Source organism: Euwallacea similis, chromosome 6 (genome assembly GCF_039881205.1).
Source record: "Euwallacea similis isolate ESF13 chromosome 6, ESF131.1, whole genome shotgun sequence".
Classification (NCBI taxonomy): Eukaryota; Metazoa; Arthropoda; class Insecta; order Coleoptera; family Curculionidae; genus Euwallacea; species Euwallacea similis.
Window position 1 is genome coordinate 6,278,909 of NC_089614.1, and position 22,801 is coordinate 6,301,709.

The window sequence follows — 22,801 nt, forward strand, 5'->3', positions numbered from 1 at the left end:
TGCAAACCTCCGGAACATTTCAAATAAAACTTCAGTTGTAAAAAACAATACTTTGTCATATATTACTTCGGCGTAAGAAGACCCATCAATTTTTACAAAAATATCAAAACCACTCTCAAAATCTGGACGACGGACGCGCAGCGCCGCGTCCAGAAAACGGATTGCAGCAAATTTATACAATATACTTTTTAGATAGGTATTTTACTGTAATGATCTCTATTTTGGTATGGTTTAAGTATATTCAAATTGTTCAACAAATGCAGTATCTATTCAGTCGTCCTAAGAATGACCCGGATGTTCAGACAACAAACAGAAAGAGCAGTGAACAATCATAGCACGACAGTATAGGGTGCCGTTCAGAACCTATATCGAAAAACTTCATGTTTTGTATAATTAAATATAATAATTGTGGTATTATACAATATAAGTAGGTACTATATATATTAAAGAATTTTTAAGTATATATTATTATGTATAGATACTATAACTATGAGAATCACTATAAGCTAAGCATATCTTGCAGTTTTTTTGGGATAGATAAAATTACATAGAGGCCAGGTAGTTAAATAAAATTCAGTTATATTTTTATATATGCGTGATTATATTTTAATGAAGGTTTAAGGTTTATTTTTATGAAAATATTTGTAGCATTTTGTAATCTTAAATTATATTACAATTATTGTGAACTAACTTTACAATTTCAGGGCAAAATTTAACAAACGTAACAAGGAATAAAAAAGCTTTTTTTTCACAAAAATATTATATTTGATCCTGAAAGGGAACATTAACACCTTAAATATTAGGTTTAATCCTTATTATTCACCTCTCTTTAATTTAAAGCTCATGACCTTTTATTTTATAAATAAAAGCACATCATATTAAGACAGACATTTAATAGTCCGTGATGGCCATTGGTCTTCGAACGGCCAAAACCAGGCATGGGCTGTTGTTGCTTTATACATCAGTTTTATATTATAAAATAACAATTATAACAAATTAACGATTTCATATTTTACCATTAAAATTACAAATAACAACATTCAACTGAAATGCCACTTCACAAATATTGGCATTAATAAATAGGAGATTTTGTGTTTGGTATGTTACTCGCAAAACGTGCCAGAGTCCGAGATGGTGGAGAGTCTGCGCAATACACAGAAAAACAACCCGGTTGACCGACACTTCAGTTCAATAATATACAATAATTATAATATGTCGTACGCTTGTTCGTTATACATTACTAACACCCCATCAATAACTATTTCCTAGTAAAACGTGAGGTTCAGGAAAATTAATCTTGGAATAATTGTACTATATTATCTCATCCAATTCGGTGATGTTCGTCCTGTTGGATCTAGCGCGAAAACACACCGACTTCCTGCGCCGAATAACAACGTTTTCGAATTTAGTCTGGGCGTTTCCGAAGTCACTTACGAGTCACGGAACTGAGTCGAATTTAATCTATTAATCTAAAATTACTGCTTAATGATGAGAGGGGAGAAATCTGCGCACGAGAGGGTGAGTAGGGTGCACAGTTCTCTCCCTAGGGATGATGGGCGAAATGTCGTCTCCGTCGGAGCAATCCGACTTAAGATTCTGAGGCAAAAATGAGGAAGCCACACATAGGCCGATGAAAAGAACTAAATTATTAATAATGAATTATTGGTAATTATTATTAATAATTGTTAATGTCACGTTTATCTCAGAGAGCGAGTCGCATTGCGCCTACCACCGCAATCATAGATCGGAAAATAAGGCTATAATATAAACTACGAAATATATATGTACAGAATTTAAGCACGTAAGGCCTTAAAAGCTACAGTTATTAGGTAATTTAAGTACATAAGATAACCAAACACATGGTGAAAGATTACGTAGAATACGTCGCAGCGAAAATCTCAAAGAGGAGGTTACAATTTCAAAGTAGACATTAAAAACTACAAATTTTGTAACTTTGATGAGTAAAGGAATAAATGCGCATGGTGCATCGATAACCACTAGAAATACATTAGCTGAAATACTGTTCTGAAGAAGTTACTCGTAATAATTAACAAGCAGCGTTATTTCCCGTCTATTGAAACGTAGAGAAGCTTAATCCGATACGGAGTGAGGATACAAAATGTGCGTGTGACAAGCCGCGGTGTTGAGGCTGCTCCGTCAAACACGTGTATAGTCTACCGAAAGTAGTTATTTATCACTCTATATCTATCACATATCTAAGTACCTTAAACTGCGACATTTTATATAACGGTACGGTACTCTGTACAGTAGACGGTACGGAACATTCCTGCTCACCACTAAGGACTAGTAACCTGAACTAATCTCGGAAGGCCAACGAGAGGCGCTACAAGAGTGAAGAGAAATGTTCTGTTGTAGAGTCACTACCAGTCGCGATTGGGCTTGCCTGTAGACACAGCTTTAGAATTAAGTTCTACATATGTTACAAAGAAACCGAGTTCTACCAATAAAATGAACGAGTTAGTATAAAATACAAAACCATTACGTTTATGTAAGCATCAATAGCAGTGTTAGAGCTACATGCGTGGTTGGCAACTTCACTTATGAACGTGCGTCAATCAAGCACGTGGCGGATTTCATAAAATCTCAACTTTAATAATTCTAGTCTATCTACATAACTGTATAATATAATTAGACCTAAACTTCAACCGGGGAGAGACCATAATGGGTGATTATAACAAACAATTGCCACTAGCTATTAAATTACAATTTTCCGAGATCAGTTGAAAGTCTAAGCGTTTCCCTGCGTTATCCTCTGCTCTGATGGATGATTTTGTCGAATATCGTTGGTAGGTAGTAATAAAGTTAAATTTTAAATCACAACCGTTTTGTGTGGATAAATAAGAGGGAGATGGAAAGACGATCAAAGGATCAAGATTAATGGGAACGTCCCAGGTGCGCAAAGATTACCGCCTCCCTCCGTGTTTGCATTAAAATGGACGGACTCGGCGTCCCAATTTAATCCGAACACGTCTCCTTAAGCAGGAACATAGTAGGGGTCCTTGTCCTTCAGTTTCCCTAATCCTACGCTCTATGCCTAGAAACGTAAGAACAAGCGAACGCACTTTATACCTGCTTAACCAGAGGACGACCAAATGCTTCGGTGGGTTAAGAAAAAGAGTTTTCCGCGAAAGGCTGTTATTTGGTGCGGGGTGCGGTTCCCCACTCCCGCCGCATAGGCACCTGATGATAGAGACCCCACTCGGGCCCCGTTTATTGCTTTTAGCTCGGTGGCGACTGTTTTAAAAAACCGACTTCCGATACCGTTCTACAACCCAATAAGACCTTACTTTCCTCACTGTCTTACAGCGTCTTACTATGAGCTGGAATGATGACGAGATTTAAAGGGTTGCAGACGGGTATCGGCGAGAAATGGTCTTGCCACCGCCGAACTACAGTTCCGCGACTGCGTCCGCTCTAGTACGGCACGTGCGCTGATGGTGTTGCCAGCACGGCGGGCGAGTCGCGCTCTGGACGTCAAATTTAGCAGCGTTAGGTACGAGTGGAGGTACGCGACGTACTAAACTACGGCTAAACTGCCGTCTCCGTATGGCTATGAGATGACAGTCGTTCCACATCGATCTCAGGAATTGTCAATTCGTCTGGGATGTTGTCGGCATATTCTATGGAAGAAGTTTGCGACAACCTCTTAGAAAGGGAAGTTTGTTTTCGGAGCACCTCGGCTAGAGAGGCATTGCTGTGCTCGCCGTATCGAGCGTCTAGGCCCTGTCGGAAAGCATTAACTACTCGAATCTGAAATTAACAAGAAACACCAAAACGAACAGAATTAAAAATAAGAAACATTCCATAGAAAAGGGTATGGCGAGCTGTTAATTAGCACATTCGAATAACACTTCGTGCAATATGTATTTACTTATTTCAAGCCCCATGACATGGTTTCTCCTGCGAAGCCCTTCTCACGAAACACTTCGCATTCCTAAAAAAATTCTTAAGTATCAGCTACCTTATTTTCAAGATACCTCTATATTTACCACCAGCTGCAATAAAGTTCATTAAAACAACTTTAACTTAAAAACATCCCAAATTTATACCGGGTGAATCAGTTTATATTAGTAAAACTCCAACGTTCCACAGGAAACCTCATTTTAAAACACACAAACGTCGCGAAACGATTTCAAGATACGGTGAAACAGTAATGAAGATACAGGTAATCCAGATCTCCTACAGTGTTTAATTTAATTTTTGGATTGTGAGTATACAACACATATCAACGCGGTCTATCAACCCTTTCTGATGCGACAATTTTAGTGATAGAAATCATAAAATTATACCGTCAATGTTACATAATTTCATTCTTTAAATAAAACTGTTTTTAACTTAGTATGAAGACGTCTTAAAGCCCTGATAGTGGAATGGCAGCAATCCCACCTAGTCACGGTTCACCATTTTGTCAATTCAATTTTCTCAGCCGTAAAAGACGCATGCAACTTGTGATTGGTAAGTAAATTGATATCCCTGGGAAATTTGTACCTTTTCGTATTCGCTAGATAATATATTATTTCGCAGACTTAAGGGCGAAATTATTAATGGGTCGTTAACCTCAACATCAAGCTAGCTTCCACAGAGACTAAAAATCTGGCCCATACTTAGGCTCCATGTTTCTGCGGGAATTAGCATGCAGTTAAAGTTTACAGTACATTAATAGTTTTGACCTAAAGTGTTAGCTTGTCAAATCCATAATGATGGATGCCTGGGAATATTCGCGAAAGTTCGCTAACAATATTGTGCCAAATTGGTGCTTCTTCTCTTGATTGGGACCTCGGAAACTATACGAGTAAAGTTCTAAACAATGATACTAGTAACGCGATGACGCAAAGGGAGAGGCTCTAACTGCTTAGGTTTTTGAGAAATGTGGAGAAAACTGAAATCATGCTTTTTGAAAAATGCGTTTGGTCATGCACATTTTCACGAGTGGGTCATAAATTTCACTTTTTGATAATACGAGGTGGCTTTATATAAGCCAAATGCAATAAAAAAATATTAAAAAATTTGTAAAAAAATTCCAAAAACCTGATCAGTTGAGGCCGGTCCGTTATGTTATACAACTGTACAACTGCTTAGAATTTTTACCATTTAACTGGCTCCGTTGCTCCTATAGTTCCCGAGATCTCGATGCATGAAAGGTTAAAAAAAATGTCCATCAAGCTAAAATTGAGCGAGCAGGAAAAAATCGCTCCGTAGAGTTTATAATCCTGCTGAATATATTAATATATAGGATGGAAAGTAACCCACAGTCCAAAATACAATCACATATTTCAAAAGCTGTGGGAACTCTGGTGAACATTTTTAAGAATATTTAAAACTCTACCACTCTGTACCGGAAAATGAAACGTTTCCCGATGTGTTTATGTGAAATATCTACTTGCCTTAAAATGAGGTTTTCTATCCAATGCTGGAGCACAAAATAACTCACCTTGTATATAATGTTCCTCAGAACTCAGGTGACAAAAACGTGGGTTCCCCACACTGATGTGAGAAAAAAAATCTTAAGAACATGAGTAAGAAAAACTTAGTTTTCGGTTTTACAAGATTTTAAACTTCACAGTTTTAAACTTCTTTTCTCCATAGCTATTCCGGTTTTTGAGACATCTAGCTGAAATTAATCTTTAGAATCGACACACTTAAACTCCTTATGTATTTTTAAATAGAAACGGAAATCCAATCTCGATTGAATAAGAAGTATACCTCTCCGATGATTTTCTCAATCATTTGATGCCTCAACTGCGCAAATTCTAACAGTAAAAAATTCAGTTAAATATCTCAAAATCAGAAGATGTTATGAGGAAAAAATATTTAAAAACCTGAAGCTGTGGCCTGAAAACTACGCATTTCCGAACTTAAATCCTGAATCACCCTGCAACCTGAAATAATCTTTGACTAAATGCAATTTCAATGCCTTTCACCATAACTAACTATTGAAACTCTATGTTATCTAGGAGTATTGGTTAGTAACTCGTTCATTATCATTTATTACAGCTAGTGACGATTAGCATTAGCGTTATCTACTGAGTATCCAAGGATTATCTATATAAACATATTATGCAAGCGCAGAAGCAAGCCGTCGAATTTTGCATACAGCCCCGCCTCGCGTGTAGCTACAAAGTTGCAATTCTACACACAGAAGTAGCCATAGCAACTTAAACTTATAAAATGATAATGGAACTTAAGTCAAATTAAAAGTAAAAAATGGTGGGATAACATCAGTTGCGATTTAAATTCTATGTACACTTTTCCTAACATCAACTGTCGGCGAGGTAACGGTTATCGACGGCTTGCCAAAAAGCCATTTGTTTCTACTTTCAGCTAAACAATGAGTTTTAGGTGATATATAGTGGAATTCTAAGGGCTCATACACACAACTTTGTACAGGGGGGTACCTAGGAATTTTTTTAGGAACAGAGAAAGTTAAAAACAGTAACAACCTAAGAGCAAATCGTACTTACCGAAAATAATATCAATTAGATTTATAAGAAAAATGAGGTATAGAATAGCCTCGTATGAGTAAAAAATAAAGGTGAAAAGTATATTATTCTGTTCTCCCACTGTAATAATCCCATCATATTTGTGCGACTTTAAAAATCGCAAAAACATGACCTGCAAAGGCTGAAATCGTAGAAAAAATCGTGCTACAGACTTCATCATAAAATAATAAACCGAGTATGATTTCAGATCTGGTGACTAATTCAACAATAGTTAATTTCTGACTTTGCTAATGCCTACAATGTATGAGTAAGTGGCATGATATACCGCTTGGGGGAGAACCCATTCTTGGAGCTAATTGGAGGTAGATTTTCTTTCTTTCCGTGACGATTCAATTAAAAGCAAAAAGTCGAAAAACCTACCTCAGCATGATAGAACAAACATGCAAACTTCATATATACATGCCACACTACCAGCTGTGGCTTGCACACATACAGTGTGGGATTGGTTAAAGGGGCAGTGTATTTTGATTATATGTACGTGTTAGTTTCATGCCTGATCGGATCTCATATTCGCAGGATACAAAGCTGTAGGAAACTAAAAAGCCGGTTGCCTCCAGTCAACTTTAACATATATATGGAAGGACTAAAGATAGAGGTTGGGTTAAAACATCGATGGGACTGTAGACACTTAATTCGTACTCTAACGTATTCTTCTGATCTTTCGTCTATGGTGTTGGATATGTTTAGTTCGATGGTGGGGTGATCTAATAATTTCTTTTAGGATAAGCCATGTTACGTGATAAATGACCAGTTTGTTACGTGTCAGATAATATGTTAGAGTAAAGCGTATTGATGTTGTTAGCAAAAATTGATCGTAGATACGAGCTGTCCAGTACGAAAATTTTAATAAGATAGCAGGCTGAGTAGATCGCACTGCATGGCGTTATGTCTGGTCGATGAGTAGCAAGCAGTCAGATCTTGTCATACCGAGTGATAATTTAGGATAAAAACATTGAACTTGCAATTTCCACAAATAACACATTTTAAATTGTCTGAGCACCACTTAAACACACACGAATAACAATGTTTATACATACAGTTTTTACCAGATATTTCTGAGATTGCTTACTTGACTTTGCCCCACCTGTATTTATATGTATGTGGGTATTAGTAAACACACCAAAAGTCATTAAAAAACAAAACAATTATTAACAATTACGCACAAAAAAGGCTATTAAAACACAAACTGGCATTTAGTCAAAAATAAAATTTGTCGTAGGTTTATAATTTTTTTTTATTTTAAAAAAATTATCGCAACTGTGTTAAAAACAAAAAAAACTAAGTACATCTCTCAATGAAATATTGTATGTGACATGTCACAGATGGCAACGCAAAAAATGCGAATTAGTCGAAAAGCCGAAGGATGCTCTTGTATCTGCAACTGCATTTTTTCGAATTTAAATTTGTTTTAAATATGAAAATTTGGGGTCACAAATCATTCAAGAACAATTTCCATTAGTGACCGCACATACAAAACACGTTTTAAAAATTATACAATACCAAAATAAGTTTGTTGTAAATAATTTTATATAAATGAATAGAAGCCTCTACTGTAATTTAACAAACAATGCTATAACTATGTGCAACGAGGCCATCATTATCTATTAAGAAGCATCAGGCGCTAATATTTGAAATATAATTATTAGATAAGTATTCGAGGCTAAAAGAATTTGTTTCTAACCAGGCAAAAAACGAAAGTCGTCTATGCTTTCACAGTGTTCCATTTCATTAATATTAAAACTCTAAGAAAACTTCATAAACGAGTTAACATGTTATGTCATTTCTAACAATTATTATATCTATATATACAGTGAAAATCACTCAACAGTCAGCATCAAGCACTTAGAGATTAGAACCTTCATGAATGAACTCTAATACTTACAACTGATTAAGGCATAGTTAGAACACCTTTTCGTAAATTTCTTCCTATTTGCCCGCACTCGAAATTTAGAATCTTTACTACGTTTGCTTCATATGAAAAATTATTAAGTACCGGTTCTAATGTTTGCCTGACTACTCGATGCAATTATTTTAACATAATTTTGTTTTAATATTCTTTTTATATATACAATATTTATATGAACTTTTAGAATTGGCTATGAAAAAATTTCTGTTGGTAATTAGGTCTGAATATGGAAAAAAACAACCAAAGGTTTCCACGTTAACTCTGATTTTACAAAAACATAGAGTTAATGCCTGGAGATAGTAGTTTGACACAATTCGAAAGAATTCGGCCGAGCTTAATATTTGAGCGATCTTATGCATCTGTGAACTAAAGTGTTGTTAACTAAAAACAAAACTGAACAAAAGGAAGCATGCACCATGCGGAACTAAACTGAAAACAGGAAAACAAACCACTACAAGAACCAAAGAATCAAACTGAAAGAAAACTGTACTTCACTGCTTCAGTATTGGCCAAGGCGAAGCGTTCTGAGTTCATTTGACAAAACCTAAATATTGTTATAATAAATTGTCAATTTTCCGCCTTTTAAGCGCAATGTGAAGCAGTGAAAGCTGCGCGCCAATAATTACAAACAAGAGCGAATAGCGCATACGAATACACAGCGGACAGAATAGATGTAGAAAAAGCGGCTTACAGCTTGGTCAGTTGAACTCTTGCTGTATGGAACCGGAATCAAACGTTCTTGTAATTCACCGCCTATCACCTTCAAGAAGTAACAAATGGCAACATTAAAGAGTGATTCGACAGACAGTGAAGACGTAAACAATAAAAGATAGTGCATAGAATAAGACACTACTAATAAACCTGAAAGATGATTGTAAAAAGACAGCGTACTTCTTAACATATACCGGGTGATAGTTTCGGCAAAGCCAATAAATACACTTGCCCTCTAAATTACATAAAATGTTACTACATTCCTCCTGGAATAAAATTCTACCGTCAAAAAAGTCTCATTTTGTTTCTCGAGTTCCACATAAAACATCTTTTTGCACATAAAATAATCTATAAAAACGTGCAGTACGAATTAAGCAACATATGAAAGGTCTGGATTTTTATTACAGGGCGTCAGTCCAGGAAAATTTATCGGGTCAAAATGCATCTTACCAATCCTAGTTATTTCATTTCTTTACAACCCCTCACCAAAATACATTTATCATTATCATGCACCGATCTACTTAAGTTTCCTTATATACACATATTGGTCACTAAACACTGATCTATGAACGACAGCCAAGACCGGCTTGGATTAATACATGGGGCACGGGGTTATAAAGAAATAAAACCAAAAAGAGGAAACTTCATCCCGTATATTTTGACTTGAAAATGCACAAGCCGCTGTATTTTTGCAATAATAAGAAAACGTGGAGCTACTTATATATAAGGTACGATATTAGACGTAGATAAAAAAATGTGTTTCAAGATAATACAGACACACGATAGCTCAAACGTGTGTAACTTTTCTATGGCTCAGTGCCGAATATTAAGAACAGAGCGCTGAAAAACACGGTAAATATGCACAATGCTGCACTCAAATTGTGAAGAACTGTTTCCAAGTCAATGTTTAAAAATTCTGAATCAAAAATATGACTTTGTGTATATTTACGTGCAGGTGTTAATTCGAGTTTGAAAATATGGTAGTACTAGTATTGAGTATTAAACCAAACTGCACGTTATAAAAGGTAATCGTTAAAAAACCCTCGAGTAAGCATTGAAAGATCAGAGACATGTGTTGGATAAATTGATCTGTTGTCAGTCAGATGTTTGATGATAAATAGCTTAATTAATGCCCCACTAACACGATTCACCGCTTACTGCGAGTCGTCTTTTTTTGATCACCTGCTATAAGTTGTTACGAGGGGAACTGAGGCGTAGTGCTGCTCTCATGGCGAAATGACAGATATGCCCTCGTGCAAACGTCTAGTATATGGAGCAGTTTGCGTAGAGAAAAAAGGCAAATGTATATGTATTGTAACGTCCCTATTTTTAACTATGCTATGAATGATTAAGTAATTATAGCCTGCTGACCCACACAGCCGTGCGCAGCACATGAGTGGAAATTAGCTGTTCTTTTGGCAAAGATTTTAATCTCAATATGATAATAAATAATATCCGTTATCGGCAATCCATCGCGATTCATATATATGTCGTTGGCCTTTTGATACACAATACAGTTGACACGCAAAGTGTGCATGCGCTAAACAAATTTAAAAATAAAATATCAATTGTTTCCATTACCACTAACCTGAGAGTACTAACTCTAAAATGCTATACATACAGCTAGTTCTACATCAAAGACGAAATATTTATATTTACAAAATAATACAATGTAGTAACGGTTTCGGTAAATTTGATGGCTACTTTGCTAACAAAGCTAACGATACGTCTAGTTTGAATACCAAATACACCCAAGCAAGTTTAATAGTACGACACTCTGTTTACGCTGTCGGTGCTTTCGAAAGAAATTGCGTGACCTTTTATGAAACCTGGGATCAATACAAGAAGTCACTTGAACATAAACAACCCCCAAAGCCAGCTTCAAAACTAACAACAATATGTAGGCACCCACAGCGAATCGCACTATTTATATATAAATACGGGTTGTCAAACTTGGATCGGTGTAACTGTGTAGTTTGGTCAAAAAGACTATAACGACATCTCATGTAACTTTAGATTGTCGTATTATTAAATCTTGATTAAGCCAGGGTGGTGTGTTGACTGCCATGAAAGGAAAACGGTCGGTGATGTTTGAAGATAGGATTAAACGTAGGAATGGAGAAGGAGTTGCTAAAAAACAAAAAAAACACACTAGTCCATTAGCTTGGGGTGTCCCAGACCGTAACGCTTAAAGCCTAAACGGGGCGTGCACTAAATTCTCCTTTTCGCAAAACGCACAATCAGTTCAATTTTGCTGCATTGCTACAATATTTGTCTATGTGAACATTATACATCGATAACGGACTTACTTGAACCATCTAAATACAATAGATATTAGTTTGGTGCAAGCAACTCATTCACAGAGCAACTTTTGGCAGTGACAGCTGGTAAGACTGGCACAGGAGGGGCGAATAAAAAAACACACACATGAAATGGAGTTTTGATTTTGAATACAAATTTGTAGTACCATAAATCTAAAAAATATTTAAATTTAAGGATATGTATTAAGGTCGTAATATACTGGAAAATCAGTGATGTGTTCATATATAATATATATATATATATATACTTATCAGTGCCCTCAGAAAAATCGCGTGTTCCTATAGACTGATTGTCAAAGCGACATTATTAATTTTGATAATAGACTTAGACAAGTTTGGTGTAGATATGTACGAGTGAACGAGCTTTCGCTTCGCGAGTAAATTTGTTTGACCGGGTGCATTCACCACGTTGAGGCGTCAAGCGATAACGTGCGCATGCGCGTTAAGTCGTATTTGACGTGGCGAGAACGCGCATGCGCACGCTGCGGCCAAGACTGACAGCACTAGATGCGCGTTTCATGCACTGGCTTAGGCAAATCCGCGGGGGCAGCGGGCGCGAATTGCGCGTGGTGGGGAGGTAGGCGCAAGGTATTTGGGGAGGGAACGGGCCGCTGGTCGTCCTTGGGGCGTTGTGACACCGGGTTCGCCGGATCTTCGTCAATGTAAGTGATGTCTGAGAGAGGCCGAGGAGGCCAGGGACCGGTGTGGCTGCGCGAACTGCGCAAACTGTGTAAGCTGTGTAAACTATGTACCGAGCGCCGCTCTTCTAGATCCTCCAGGGTGGACTTGAAAGCTCTGATTACTCGCAACTGCAAACACAGGGAAGCAGGGTCTCATCAGGCGGGCCGGGTGTACATGCACGCGCTCGCACGCTCCGGACGAACCGGTCTTGTGATTTCGGTTCGTCCTTGACATTTATTAATACCCATATTTATACATGAAACTACTTTTTTGACCATCAATGACTCTCGCATTACTGCAACTCAATTTATTGATAAATGTCAAAAGCTTTGGTAAAAGTCACACTCAAAAAGTCCTAATTTTCTGAGCTAGATCTCTTAATGCTGCGCTTACTCCGCCCTTACACCCAAACAAGAATCTTGATGTTTTGACACTTGGAATAAGTATTCAAACCACTACATTAGAGTTAGTCAAAAAACCAAGACTAATAATTAAGTACTTTCACTCAGTTATTCACACTTTATTACAGGGGAATTTTCATTGTTTTATATATTCTGTCTCAAAAAAATTTCACCCAAAAAATTTCCAATAAAAAAATATCGTTCCTTTTTTTTAAATCTGGTGATAGTTTAAACTGTGTTACGGTTATCCAGCCTAACGCCAATAAACACAAATCATGTTTATTAGAATATAGGGCAGGTAATGCCAATTCTTTAAATACAAAACCAAAACCAATTGAACAAAATAAGTAAACACAGTATATACAAACTGATAAGGAAAGATAAAATAAGAGAAGATATAAACACTCTTAGCAAGAATAAATATAAAGTGACTAGTTACACGAAACGTTGCTTATTAAAACCAAAGTGCAAATTTAAAGAAGTGTGTTTACTTTTTTTATAATACATTTATTTAAGAATCAGTATAATGGTATGTAAGTGTGTCTTTGTTAGAGATGAGAGACGAGTTATATACAATTCCCAGGCACCTCTAGTCTCAAAAGTAAACAAAACAGAACCAAAAGACAGAGAAAGAGACAGATTAAAGAAAGAGCGCAGAGGGTAAAATACTCTAACATTCGTACACTACACCCTAGAAATCGCCATTCGTTAGAATATCGATCGCACGTTAGTTCTGGAAGCAGCATTTAGTAGATTTAGACATTTATACGTCTTAGGTACATTCATACATATATACTCACATCTGAAGTACATGAAAGATTCTTGGACTACTTCTTCAAGCACGTTTTTAATCAAGGAACCCTTAGAGTAGGTCTTATGAACCTTATAATATTCGAGAAATAATACCTTTTAGTTTTAGTTCTACATTATTTAGCTAATTAAATAAGTTGTAACCCCCTTTAGTGCATGAAATTAAAACCGGAATCAAAATGCACTAAAGCCAGTCTAAAACTTTCCAGTTCAGGACCATTTGCCATAATATCCAATTTGAATGCTAATTGTGTGTTGTCTACCCGAAACTTTAACAAGTTTTCAATGTAAATTTGAATCAATTTAATTCTCTATAAGGAAATTAGTATTAGATCAGAAGCATTAAAGTCCATATAACGTTGTAAACGCTCGTTCTCCATCTGGAAGATAAATGGAAAATTTTTTGACCCTCAACAGCAAACGTTTCATCCAGCCCGGCGAAGAAGAAATTTCTTCAAATGCGGAAATAATCGAATTTCGGTTGAAAAAGTCCAAGAAACTATCTAACAGTCATCAATCCCTAACCACAAACGCTATTAATTGGCTGTGTTGTCGGCAGCACGCTGGTAAAACAGTATCGTCTGGTAATGTTTGGTATAATATGGCGTATTAATTGAATGATACCACTATAACTAAACGAGGTACAGGGTAAGGGGCGACAAGACACATCCAGGAAGGTTTTGGTTCTAAGAACAACTAACATGGTATAGAAGTGCAAAATAGACGGCAATCGCAGTTCATCTAAAGAAGGCCTACTACAACTACATACTTGTTTTGTGTGGCGGAATTTGCTTGAGGCACCCAACGGTTCCCTATACCTCTGTTTCTTTCATCGCTTCAGCTGGCTATTAAACGTACAAAAATATGGTTATTTTTATCTCGCATTCTATGCGATCGTAGCTGTAAGCTGGAAAATTTTGAACTAATCATTTATTGGTCTTAGATATTAGATATGTTCAGCATTCCGTAATTTGGGAAGTACATGAAATAAATTGAAGTATTAAACAAATAGCCCATGCATAGAGAATACCACTTTAATTCCCTTGTATGCTATATTAGTCCAAAACTATCTAATATCAGGTACCAATATAGCCGATGTTTAAGACCTAATACTACTAATACATTCACCGGCACTAAAAGCGGTGTACCAAATTTTAACAAAATAGGATCTTATACAATTTCTTAATTTTTTGTCTGATTTCCAAATTTATTTCCACACATGAGGAAAATTACTCGAAATTAAAAATATTCTCCCAGATTTTTCAATCAAACTAAATGCATGTTTAATATATGGAGGAAAACAAAATGATATTATTTTAACTGATTTTAGAACATTCTGGGACAAATTGGTAAATGCACCATTTTGTAAGTAAAAGTTGTAACTGAAAAGTGTTCTTATTAGGAGTTCAATTAATGTATTCTCTATAAATTATTTTATGAATCCTATTGACACCGCGGCTCGTTCTATAGTTATGAATTTATTAAATCTCATCGGTATAAAAAACTGAAAATTGTATTCTTTGATATTTAATGATTATTATAACAAACGCAAACGAAATAAAAGAAATTTCTTGCAACAAATGAACATTTTTTTGAAAAGAAGAATATCAAAAAAATGTATAGATAACATTTTAAACGATTTATATGTAAAATTATAAAATGTTATTAATCATGGGTATTACCCCCGAATGAATACTTCTATTTTTTCGGTATATCTAAAATCAAATGGCGAATATCCTCATGAGGAATAAGTTTCCATTCCTCTAAAAGAGTTTGTGGCATCTGATTAATGATTAAAGAGGCAGGAACACGACCTCGCATTCTTCGCCCAAACAGGTACCAAACATGTTCTATTGGATGCGCATATGAACTTAATGCTGGTTAATGCATAGTAGGAATGCACGCATTCTTGTGCATGATCGTGCATTAGAAGATAATCACCAACAAGAAAATCAGCATAAAGGGAAACAAAATAAAATAATCAAAGTTAAATTTTTTCTTACCCACAAGACTCAATAATTCATAATTTTTGAGCCGTTTAAGATAGACTTCAATCCAGAAAACATTTCACTTATAATTTAAATGCAGTATTTCACCGCAACGTAGTCGAAAATTAAATTAATAAATGTTATGTTCCCCTGCATACTGAATATGCATTCGGTTTAATTGCATTACCATAATGAATATGGTCTAATTTGTCTCTGATCTGTAAGGTGAAATTTGAAAATCGAACAAAGAATATAAAAGTTCTGTAAGAACATATTTAATTAAAATTTACGGTGCTCCGTTTTAAGTGCTTGTGAGTATATATCCATCCTACAAATCCCATTAACTCTTATCCAGATGTACTAGAACTGCGTAGGAAATATCTATGAGACGCATAATACTTCGGTCAAAATCACAGTTGGGTTGAAATTTTAACCAGATCTAAGTCAGCTACCTTGCACTACGTATGAAAAATTATCCGTCGATGTTAAATATAAAAAAGGTACGAATTAAAGTACCATTAACAAAGGGACACGTACGAATGACGAAACAGACATGGCAATAAAAAACACGGGCGTAAGAGTGCGACAGAAACAATATCGTCAATTGGTCAGATTCGTGTAAAAAGTGCAACTTTAGACAACACAGCCATAAGTTTATAAATTTAATAAACGATGCTTAGATTCTCGTTCAATCCTTTTTTGACCTGCTACTTTGAGAACTGCTTACATTATACGAGGCACACAGTTAAGGAAAGCAGCAGCTTCAATAAAGGTTGTTAGATGGACTATCCTCGATGTGGTCTTTCATGCACATTTACTACTCTACAACTACACATTTTTCGGCGAAGTGTAATTCGGTATTATTCAACAACGATCTGTGAACTTTCTACACATGCGATTTGCGAAGTCAGCCACTCACACGGATTTATTTCAAAGTTTCATAGTTGATTCTGACACCGTGTTAGTGACTGACGATTACTTAAATAATAAGGTAAAAAGCGTCTAAAAGCCAAAAGAGAGTTAAAGAAAAATAAACACACTGTGACATAATTTAAAATATCACCGACTCCTCAAAAAAAAAGTGAAATAAGGGAAAACGGGAGTAGATCCACTGCTGGCCTACTTTTTAATTAGTAACTGGTGTTACGATCCAATAAAACTACATTTAAAAACTGGTTTGCTGCACCTGCAAGGCATAAATGTTATTCTATCTGACAAACATTTAAAAAAGGAACGCTACAAAAACACACTGACAACTAGAAGCGAACAATAATATTTGGGTGGACAACATAAAACCCTTACAATACTAGGTAAGCTTGACTTATTACAAGAACATTAGATTTTTTACTTATACAAACAAATATGAAGGATTTCTTAAAACTGGTAACCCATCTTGGGAAAGACAGTAAAGAAGATTCCGTTTATTCAACTGTAGATAAATATAATTAATTATTAATAATAGTAGGCAAGCAATTCTAAATTCTTGCCATTGAATGTTTTTAATTTCCATACAAGTGTTACCAAATCCACTTCTAAAACATCTCTTTAAACTAAAAAAACATAATTTCCGATGCTTAAGAAGTTGACCACCCAAAAATGAATTATTAATTTTGCGACACGCACTGTCAACTGTTAAGCAGCACGCATGCTGGTCAATAAGACTAAAAAAGAGAAAAGTGGTATAGGAAATCAAGGATGAGACAGATGGGAGGACCTTATTTGAACTTGGTCTATTACTTTTACCTATGGAAACCCTACAAATTGAGCTCTGTTCCAAATCAGTCACACATTTCATATCATTACACTTGCATATGGGTCAGAGGCTTTATTATTTGTGTCTTTGTAAACATTGAAAGCTCTGACTCATAATAGTTCTTGATCGGATTCCCTTGTGCTGAGGGAAGACGACCGTTTTCTGTCTGCTGTTTTTTACAGTAACTTAATCAATGTGTCTACTAGAACTATTATGAACGACACTCACCTGGGTTTGCAACCGAGTAAGGCCTCGAATCCATAGGATTTGACCAGCTCTAGGTTTTTTGTCGGAGTCTACATCGAATCTTTCTTCACCGATCGGTATAGCCTCTGTATATTCTTCTGGATGACCACGTCCCCATCTTTGTTGGCATAAACACAATTGAAACATGCAAAGTAAAAAAATGAAGCAAAACTTACGATAAAATCTTAGGAATCTTGCGGGTGGGGATAGTGGTAACCAGTTGGCCCCATAAAAGAGTCCCAATGCCAAATAATAGGCACCAGAACCATTGCTCTAGCGTCAGAGCTTTGGTCGAGAAAGCCATCCCACCGTACTGAATAATGAATACCTGGCAAACGATTATTTTCGCGAGTTCTTCAAATTGAACTGTAATAATTTTACCTGTGCAGCACAGGTACCGATCCAAATTGTATAGAAAATTGGGTTGGTAAAAATGCCTTCGAAGACATTTCTTTGTCCGTGGATCTTCCTGGCGTTGAATTCATTGAACAGTGTCATCATGACGAAAGAGTTGAAAATTACGGTGAAATGCTGAGTGGGTTCTGAGCCGATCTCTGCTTTTCGTCCCGATTCAATATCCAACAACTTTTCACCTTTATCATCAAACACACTGTTACACGAATGTTCAATAACTCGAAAACTGTGACATACCAACAAACAGTAAAGTAAATATGATAGTTAACTGGTAGACGGCTTGACCAAGAATGTTTTTCATCATAGTCCTGGAAATTAAAGGTTTAGTTCTTCCGTAGGGTTTCCTAAGCAACAAGTCATTGGTGGGCATTTCTGTGGCTAAAGCCAAAGACGCTAGTGTATCCATAATCAGGTTCACCCATAACATTTGCACAGCCTAAACGATAAAAATCATATAATCAATTTATTACAAGGCTAAGGGAAAATACCTTGAGAGGACTATCTTGTACGGCACAAGCACCAATGAAAGCAACAATAACGGCAACAACGTTGACTGTCAATTGGAACTGCAAGAATTTGGCTATGCTGTCATAGACGTTCCTACCCCACATGACTGCCTTTACAATACTGCTGAAGTTGTCATCAGTTAAAATAATGTCGGAAGCTTCTTTGGCCACATCAGTACCAGCGATACCCTAAAATAAAAGTAATGTTTAAGCTGTGTACTCTATTACAATACAAAACATACCATAGCAAATCCAACATCGGCCTTTTTTAATGCAGGACCATCGTTCGTTCCATCACCAGTTACAGCTACAACTTCCCTGTTGTCAGTTGCAGTACTGTCAATAATACCTTTCACCAAGATGTATTTGTCAGTGGGAGAGGAACGAGCCAACACTCGCAATTTAGGCCAGACTTTATCTAAGAGATGTTGTTGAACCTAGAAAAAAGAAAAAGGAAGGTGGAAGAAAATACTGCTTGACCTGCAGAGATTCAAGTGGAGGGTATATTTCAGAAATAGCCGATCATAAATCTGTGGAAAAATGTTTATCAGTCCTTGAGAAATTATTTAAAATTACTTTGAAATTTTCTTATCATCTATTGGAGGGAATTACAACCTCTTATAGTAAATTCGGTGTTACTTTCAAAACTTACCTAGTTCAGCTGTGCTGAAAAGCTAATATTATAATTTGTTAGATAATTGGGTACAACTTTTTTCTGGTTCTCAACTAAAGGGCATAAAGAAAATCGAACTTTGTTTATCTTAAAACATTTAACCCAACTAAACACAGAAAAGTTAGATAAAAGCGTGCAACCCATAAAGACGTGTTTATCCAAAAACATTCAATCTTTTCCTTTTTTTATTTGATCAGTCGGAGAATAAACGCAATGAGATCGACGCAAGTATAAAATTTCTGATTTGGAGGGTACAGTTGTAATATATGGGGTATTCAGTATATTAACCCAACTAAGCAACGTTCGGGTAAACACTATAACCGTTACATCATCCAGTAACAGTCATTCGGTTTCATGCCAAAGCCATTCGATTTCTGGCCAGAAGCTCGAACGATTTTCAGTAACGTAATCAACAATAAGCCTAGGCCGTAAACTAACAACTGGCTAAAACGTACCTAACAAATTTATAATCAATATATTAATACAAGAGTACTATAGTAGTACTGCTGATTAGCGTTTGCCATTACCCATTTTACTATAATTTTAGCAGTAGAAATTTCATTTCCAACCATTCCAGAGACTGCTTTACTTATGAAACTTTTCCGCCAAGCTTTATCAGCATTTTGCAAATACATTCCCGAATAATAATTATTTGGTTCCCCGGTAAATATATGTACGATGTTCACCATTATCGAAACTACGGTTACTTACCTCTCCGGAGCTATCTCTGATCCTCATATTAAACTCTTTGCCTTCAAGAATAAGGAAATCTTCATTAGGTTTAACAATTCCACATTTAGTGGCAATAGATCTAGCTGTATTAACATTATCTCCCGTAACCATTCTGACAGTGATGCCGGCTTTCTGGCATTTCTTGATCGCGTCGGGTACTTCGGATCTGACTGGATCTTCAATACCAACGACACAAAGGCAGGTAAGGTTGCTTACGATGTTATCTTCATCCTCCCAGTTAGGTTCGTTATCTATGTGAACCTCATTAATCGCGGCTTTGCCGGGCACAAAGTCTTTGTAAGCGACGGAAATCGTTCTAAGTCCATCGCAGGCCATTGGTTCGATAACTTGTTTCAGAAGCCGCTCCTGCATGTCCCGTGTGAATTTTTCCAGACGGCCGTCGTGACCGTATATGAAGGCACACCTAGAAGAATTTGTAAATTTAAAATTAACTTCTTATAAACGTAGCTATGTGGACTTACTTGTTTAAAATCATTTCAGAAGCACCCTTGGTGAATAACCTATACCCGCCCTCTCGGCGGGGAATGACAGTACTCATGGATTTCCTAACAGAATTAAATGTATACACTCGGGTGAATGATTCTTCCGGATAATCGTCTCGGACATTTTGATAGTTTTTGTTGAGGGCTAAAGAAAATCCCAGCAAAGCACACTCAGTTTTGTTGCCCACCTGTTTGGGTAGTTCAGTGGGGTCTTCAGAAGGCTAAAATCGTGATTTATGAAATAAAAGTTGCATCATTTATATCATCATCATACCAAAACACGAGAAGTATATGCGCAATTAACGGCAATACCCTGTATGATAAGATTGCCGACGTGCGCGGGAATATCACTGAATTTAGGGATAGTCTTGCAGAGCTGCTCACAGATATATGATTGCACGACGGTCATTCTATTTGTGGTCAAAGTACCGGTCTTATCGGAACAAATGGCAGTTGCGTTGCCCATAGTTTCACACGCATCTAAATGTCTGACTAAATTGTTATCTTTCATCATTTTCTATAAATCAAATACAGAATTAGCGGCTACGTTCATCAAAATAATCTGGACTAACCTTAACACTATAAGCTAAGGACAAAGTTACAGCTAGTGGTAGACCTTCAGGCACGGCTACGACAAGAACTGTGACACCAATGATCAAATGACGAACCAGCTGATTGGCATAATGGTTCTTCCATGGCTTTTTGTCGATAATGAATGTTGTAACGCAAAACTGTATAACCAAAATCACCACGGTAAGAACGGCGATGGTGGAACCCGCGTATCCAATCTGAATTGCGAGTTTGGTCAATTTGGCTTGCAATACAGACTTTTCCTTCTTGTGACTGGTTTCCGCTGGAGGTGCATTGCTCACATGGTTCTCCTTTCCATCCTGGGCGTTGTCAAGTTTATTTGCCACTGGAGCTGGTGAATTCATGTGGCTATTTCCGGTTACGTTCTCCTCATCGCCTGTTTCCATAAGAACTTCAATATTATTGAAAAGCAACATTGGTGTTTTATGATATTATTAGTTTATGCCACGATTTGATATGTATTTGGTACGCTATAGACGAAATTTTACTTATTCCAATACAAATAAGCACGAAACGACTTCGTAAATATGACGACTATGACAGCAACCAGACCAGACATTCCGAAGTGATGAAATTAATTTAAAATACAAAAGCTATGATGAAGTTTACTAAGGTAGTTCTTGACATTTAATTTGCATATGCGGGTAGAAATAGCAGAGGCACTCAAAATCTAAATTCGCAACCAATGGTTTAGATAATAATCACTCTACTAAAACATATCATCAAATCGTAGCATAGAATTAAAGTAAACATGAAACATGTAACATTTTATGAGTCTTAAATAAATAAAAGAGAATATTAGAGGCATGCAGGAAGGATGTTAGTAGTGGAATTGTTAATTGAAAATTAAATCTATATCTTCAGTGAATTAGCAGTTAATCAAACGATGTTCTTAGGAATATAATTCATATAAATAGAGAAAATTTATTCACCTGTCAAACTTTTCTTCTTCCGCTGCTTTTTAGCTTCTGTACAAAAAACACATGCAAAAGGAGAACATTAGCAATCTCAAAAACACTCCCAAAGTCCTGACATGGGTAAAATACAAAAAAATACGAATGGAATCTTACAGTATATGGCCAATAATTTCATTAAATATATTGCTGAATCTTAAATGTACCAATATACATTAGGGTCATTTAGGAAGAGATTCATGGAACAGTTAATTTAAATTAGCTAAAAATATTTCGAAGTTAGGCAATTATATAATTTAGCGTTGGAGCCAAAATATCAAAATATCACAGCACCTTGAAAAGAATGATAACATCTCTTCGATAGACAAATGGGCATTCGTCTGCATGGTGAGAACAATTTTAAATATGCGAATTATAATTAAAGTAGACAAAATGAAGTAACTAGAATTTTTATGGAGACGTTTGCACCATACACTGTAAGTGGCTTTAGGCCAAGACTATATATAAAAAATCCTATTCTAAAAATAAACATACATGTATTTTATGTGCAAAATTAAACGAGAAGTTATTATTAAACTGTAATAATTCGTCAAGATTGAAAAGAGATAACACTACAATTAGTGACATAAAGATACACGTACGTAAATATAGAAAATTGGGGGGAGGGCAGGGTATAATAACATCATCAAAATACGAAAAAGGGCCTTAAATTTTCAAAGTCTCTCAGAATGGGAACAAAAGTCACTTTCATATGGCTGGCAAAATTTATAAGCCCCCTTTGCGAGTCACAGACAATCTATATGATAATGTTACAGACATTTCAAAAATGTGCAGCTAACAGTAATACACTTAAATTGTCCTTAATGCATCATCTGTAAGAACTCTCACAGGACAAGAACTGAATAAAAATAAAAGACTCTAAAGCAACAGATAAAAAAAAATATTTTCTCTCTTTGGTAGATTTCTGTCAACCCAGGAAAGAAGCTAAAAAACTAAACCTAAAAAAAATAAAAGCAATATTTGAATCCAAAGACTCAAATTCGATCCCTGGGTAAAATAAAGGTAATTGTTCACAGACATTCAACAGCATAAAAAAAAAAAAAACTAAAAAAGAGGTGGAAACATAAATA

The 22,801-nt window shown here is 36.1% G+C and overlaps 1 protein-coding gene across 13 annotated transcripts in view; it reads right to left on the minus strand.

The window, feature by feature from the left end:
* Window positions 1–35: 35 nt before the first annotated feature.
* PMCA (plasma membrane calcium-transporting ATPase 3) overlaps window positions 36–22,801 on the minus strand; it is a 69,473-nt gene continuing 46,707 nt past the window's right edge. For 7 of the 13 annotated variants that reach the window (XM_066390811.1, XM_066390815.1, XM_066390813.1 and 4 more), the window contains 12 exons: window positions 21,690–21,725; window positions 20,739–21,133; window positions 20,441–20,683; window positions 20,146–20,387; window positions 19,643–20,087; window positions 18,501–18,695; window positions 18,241–18,447; window positions 17,990–18,188; window positions 17,720–17,931; window positions 17,515–17,666; window positions 17,321–17,456; window positions 9,777–12,268 (listed from right to left, as the gene is read on the minus strand). In XM_066390811.1, the coding sequence (XP_066246908.1) occupies window positions 11,963–12,268; window positions 17,321–17,456; window positions 17,515–17,666; window positions 17,720–17,931; window positions 17,990–18,188; window positions 18,241–18,447; window positions 18,501–18,695; window positions 19,643–20,087; window positions 20,146–20,387; window positions 20,441–20,683; window positions 20,739–21,133; window positions 21,690–21,725 (2,768 nt within the window). In that variant the 3' untranslated portion in view covers window positions 9,777–11,962. Of the gene's footprint in view, window positions 3,772–7,590; window positions 7,606–9,118; window positions 9,188–9,776; window positions 12,269–14,120; window positions 14,197–17,320; window positions 17,457–17,514; window positions 17,667–17,719; window positions 17,932–17,989; window positions 18,189–18,240; window positions 18,448–18,500; window positions 18,696–19,642; window positions 20,088–20,145; window positions 20,388–20,440; window positions 20,684–20,738; window positions 21,134–21,689; window positions 21,726–22,801 lie in introns of those variants that run through there. The other 6 variants (XM_066390816.1, XM_066390817.1, XM_066390821.1 and 3 more) reach the window with 6 other exon arrangements.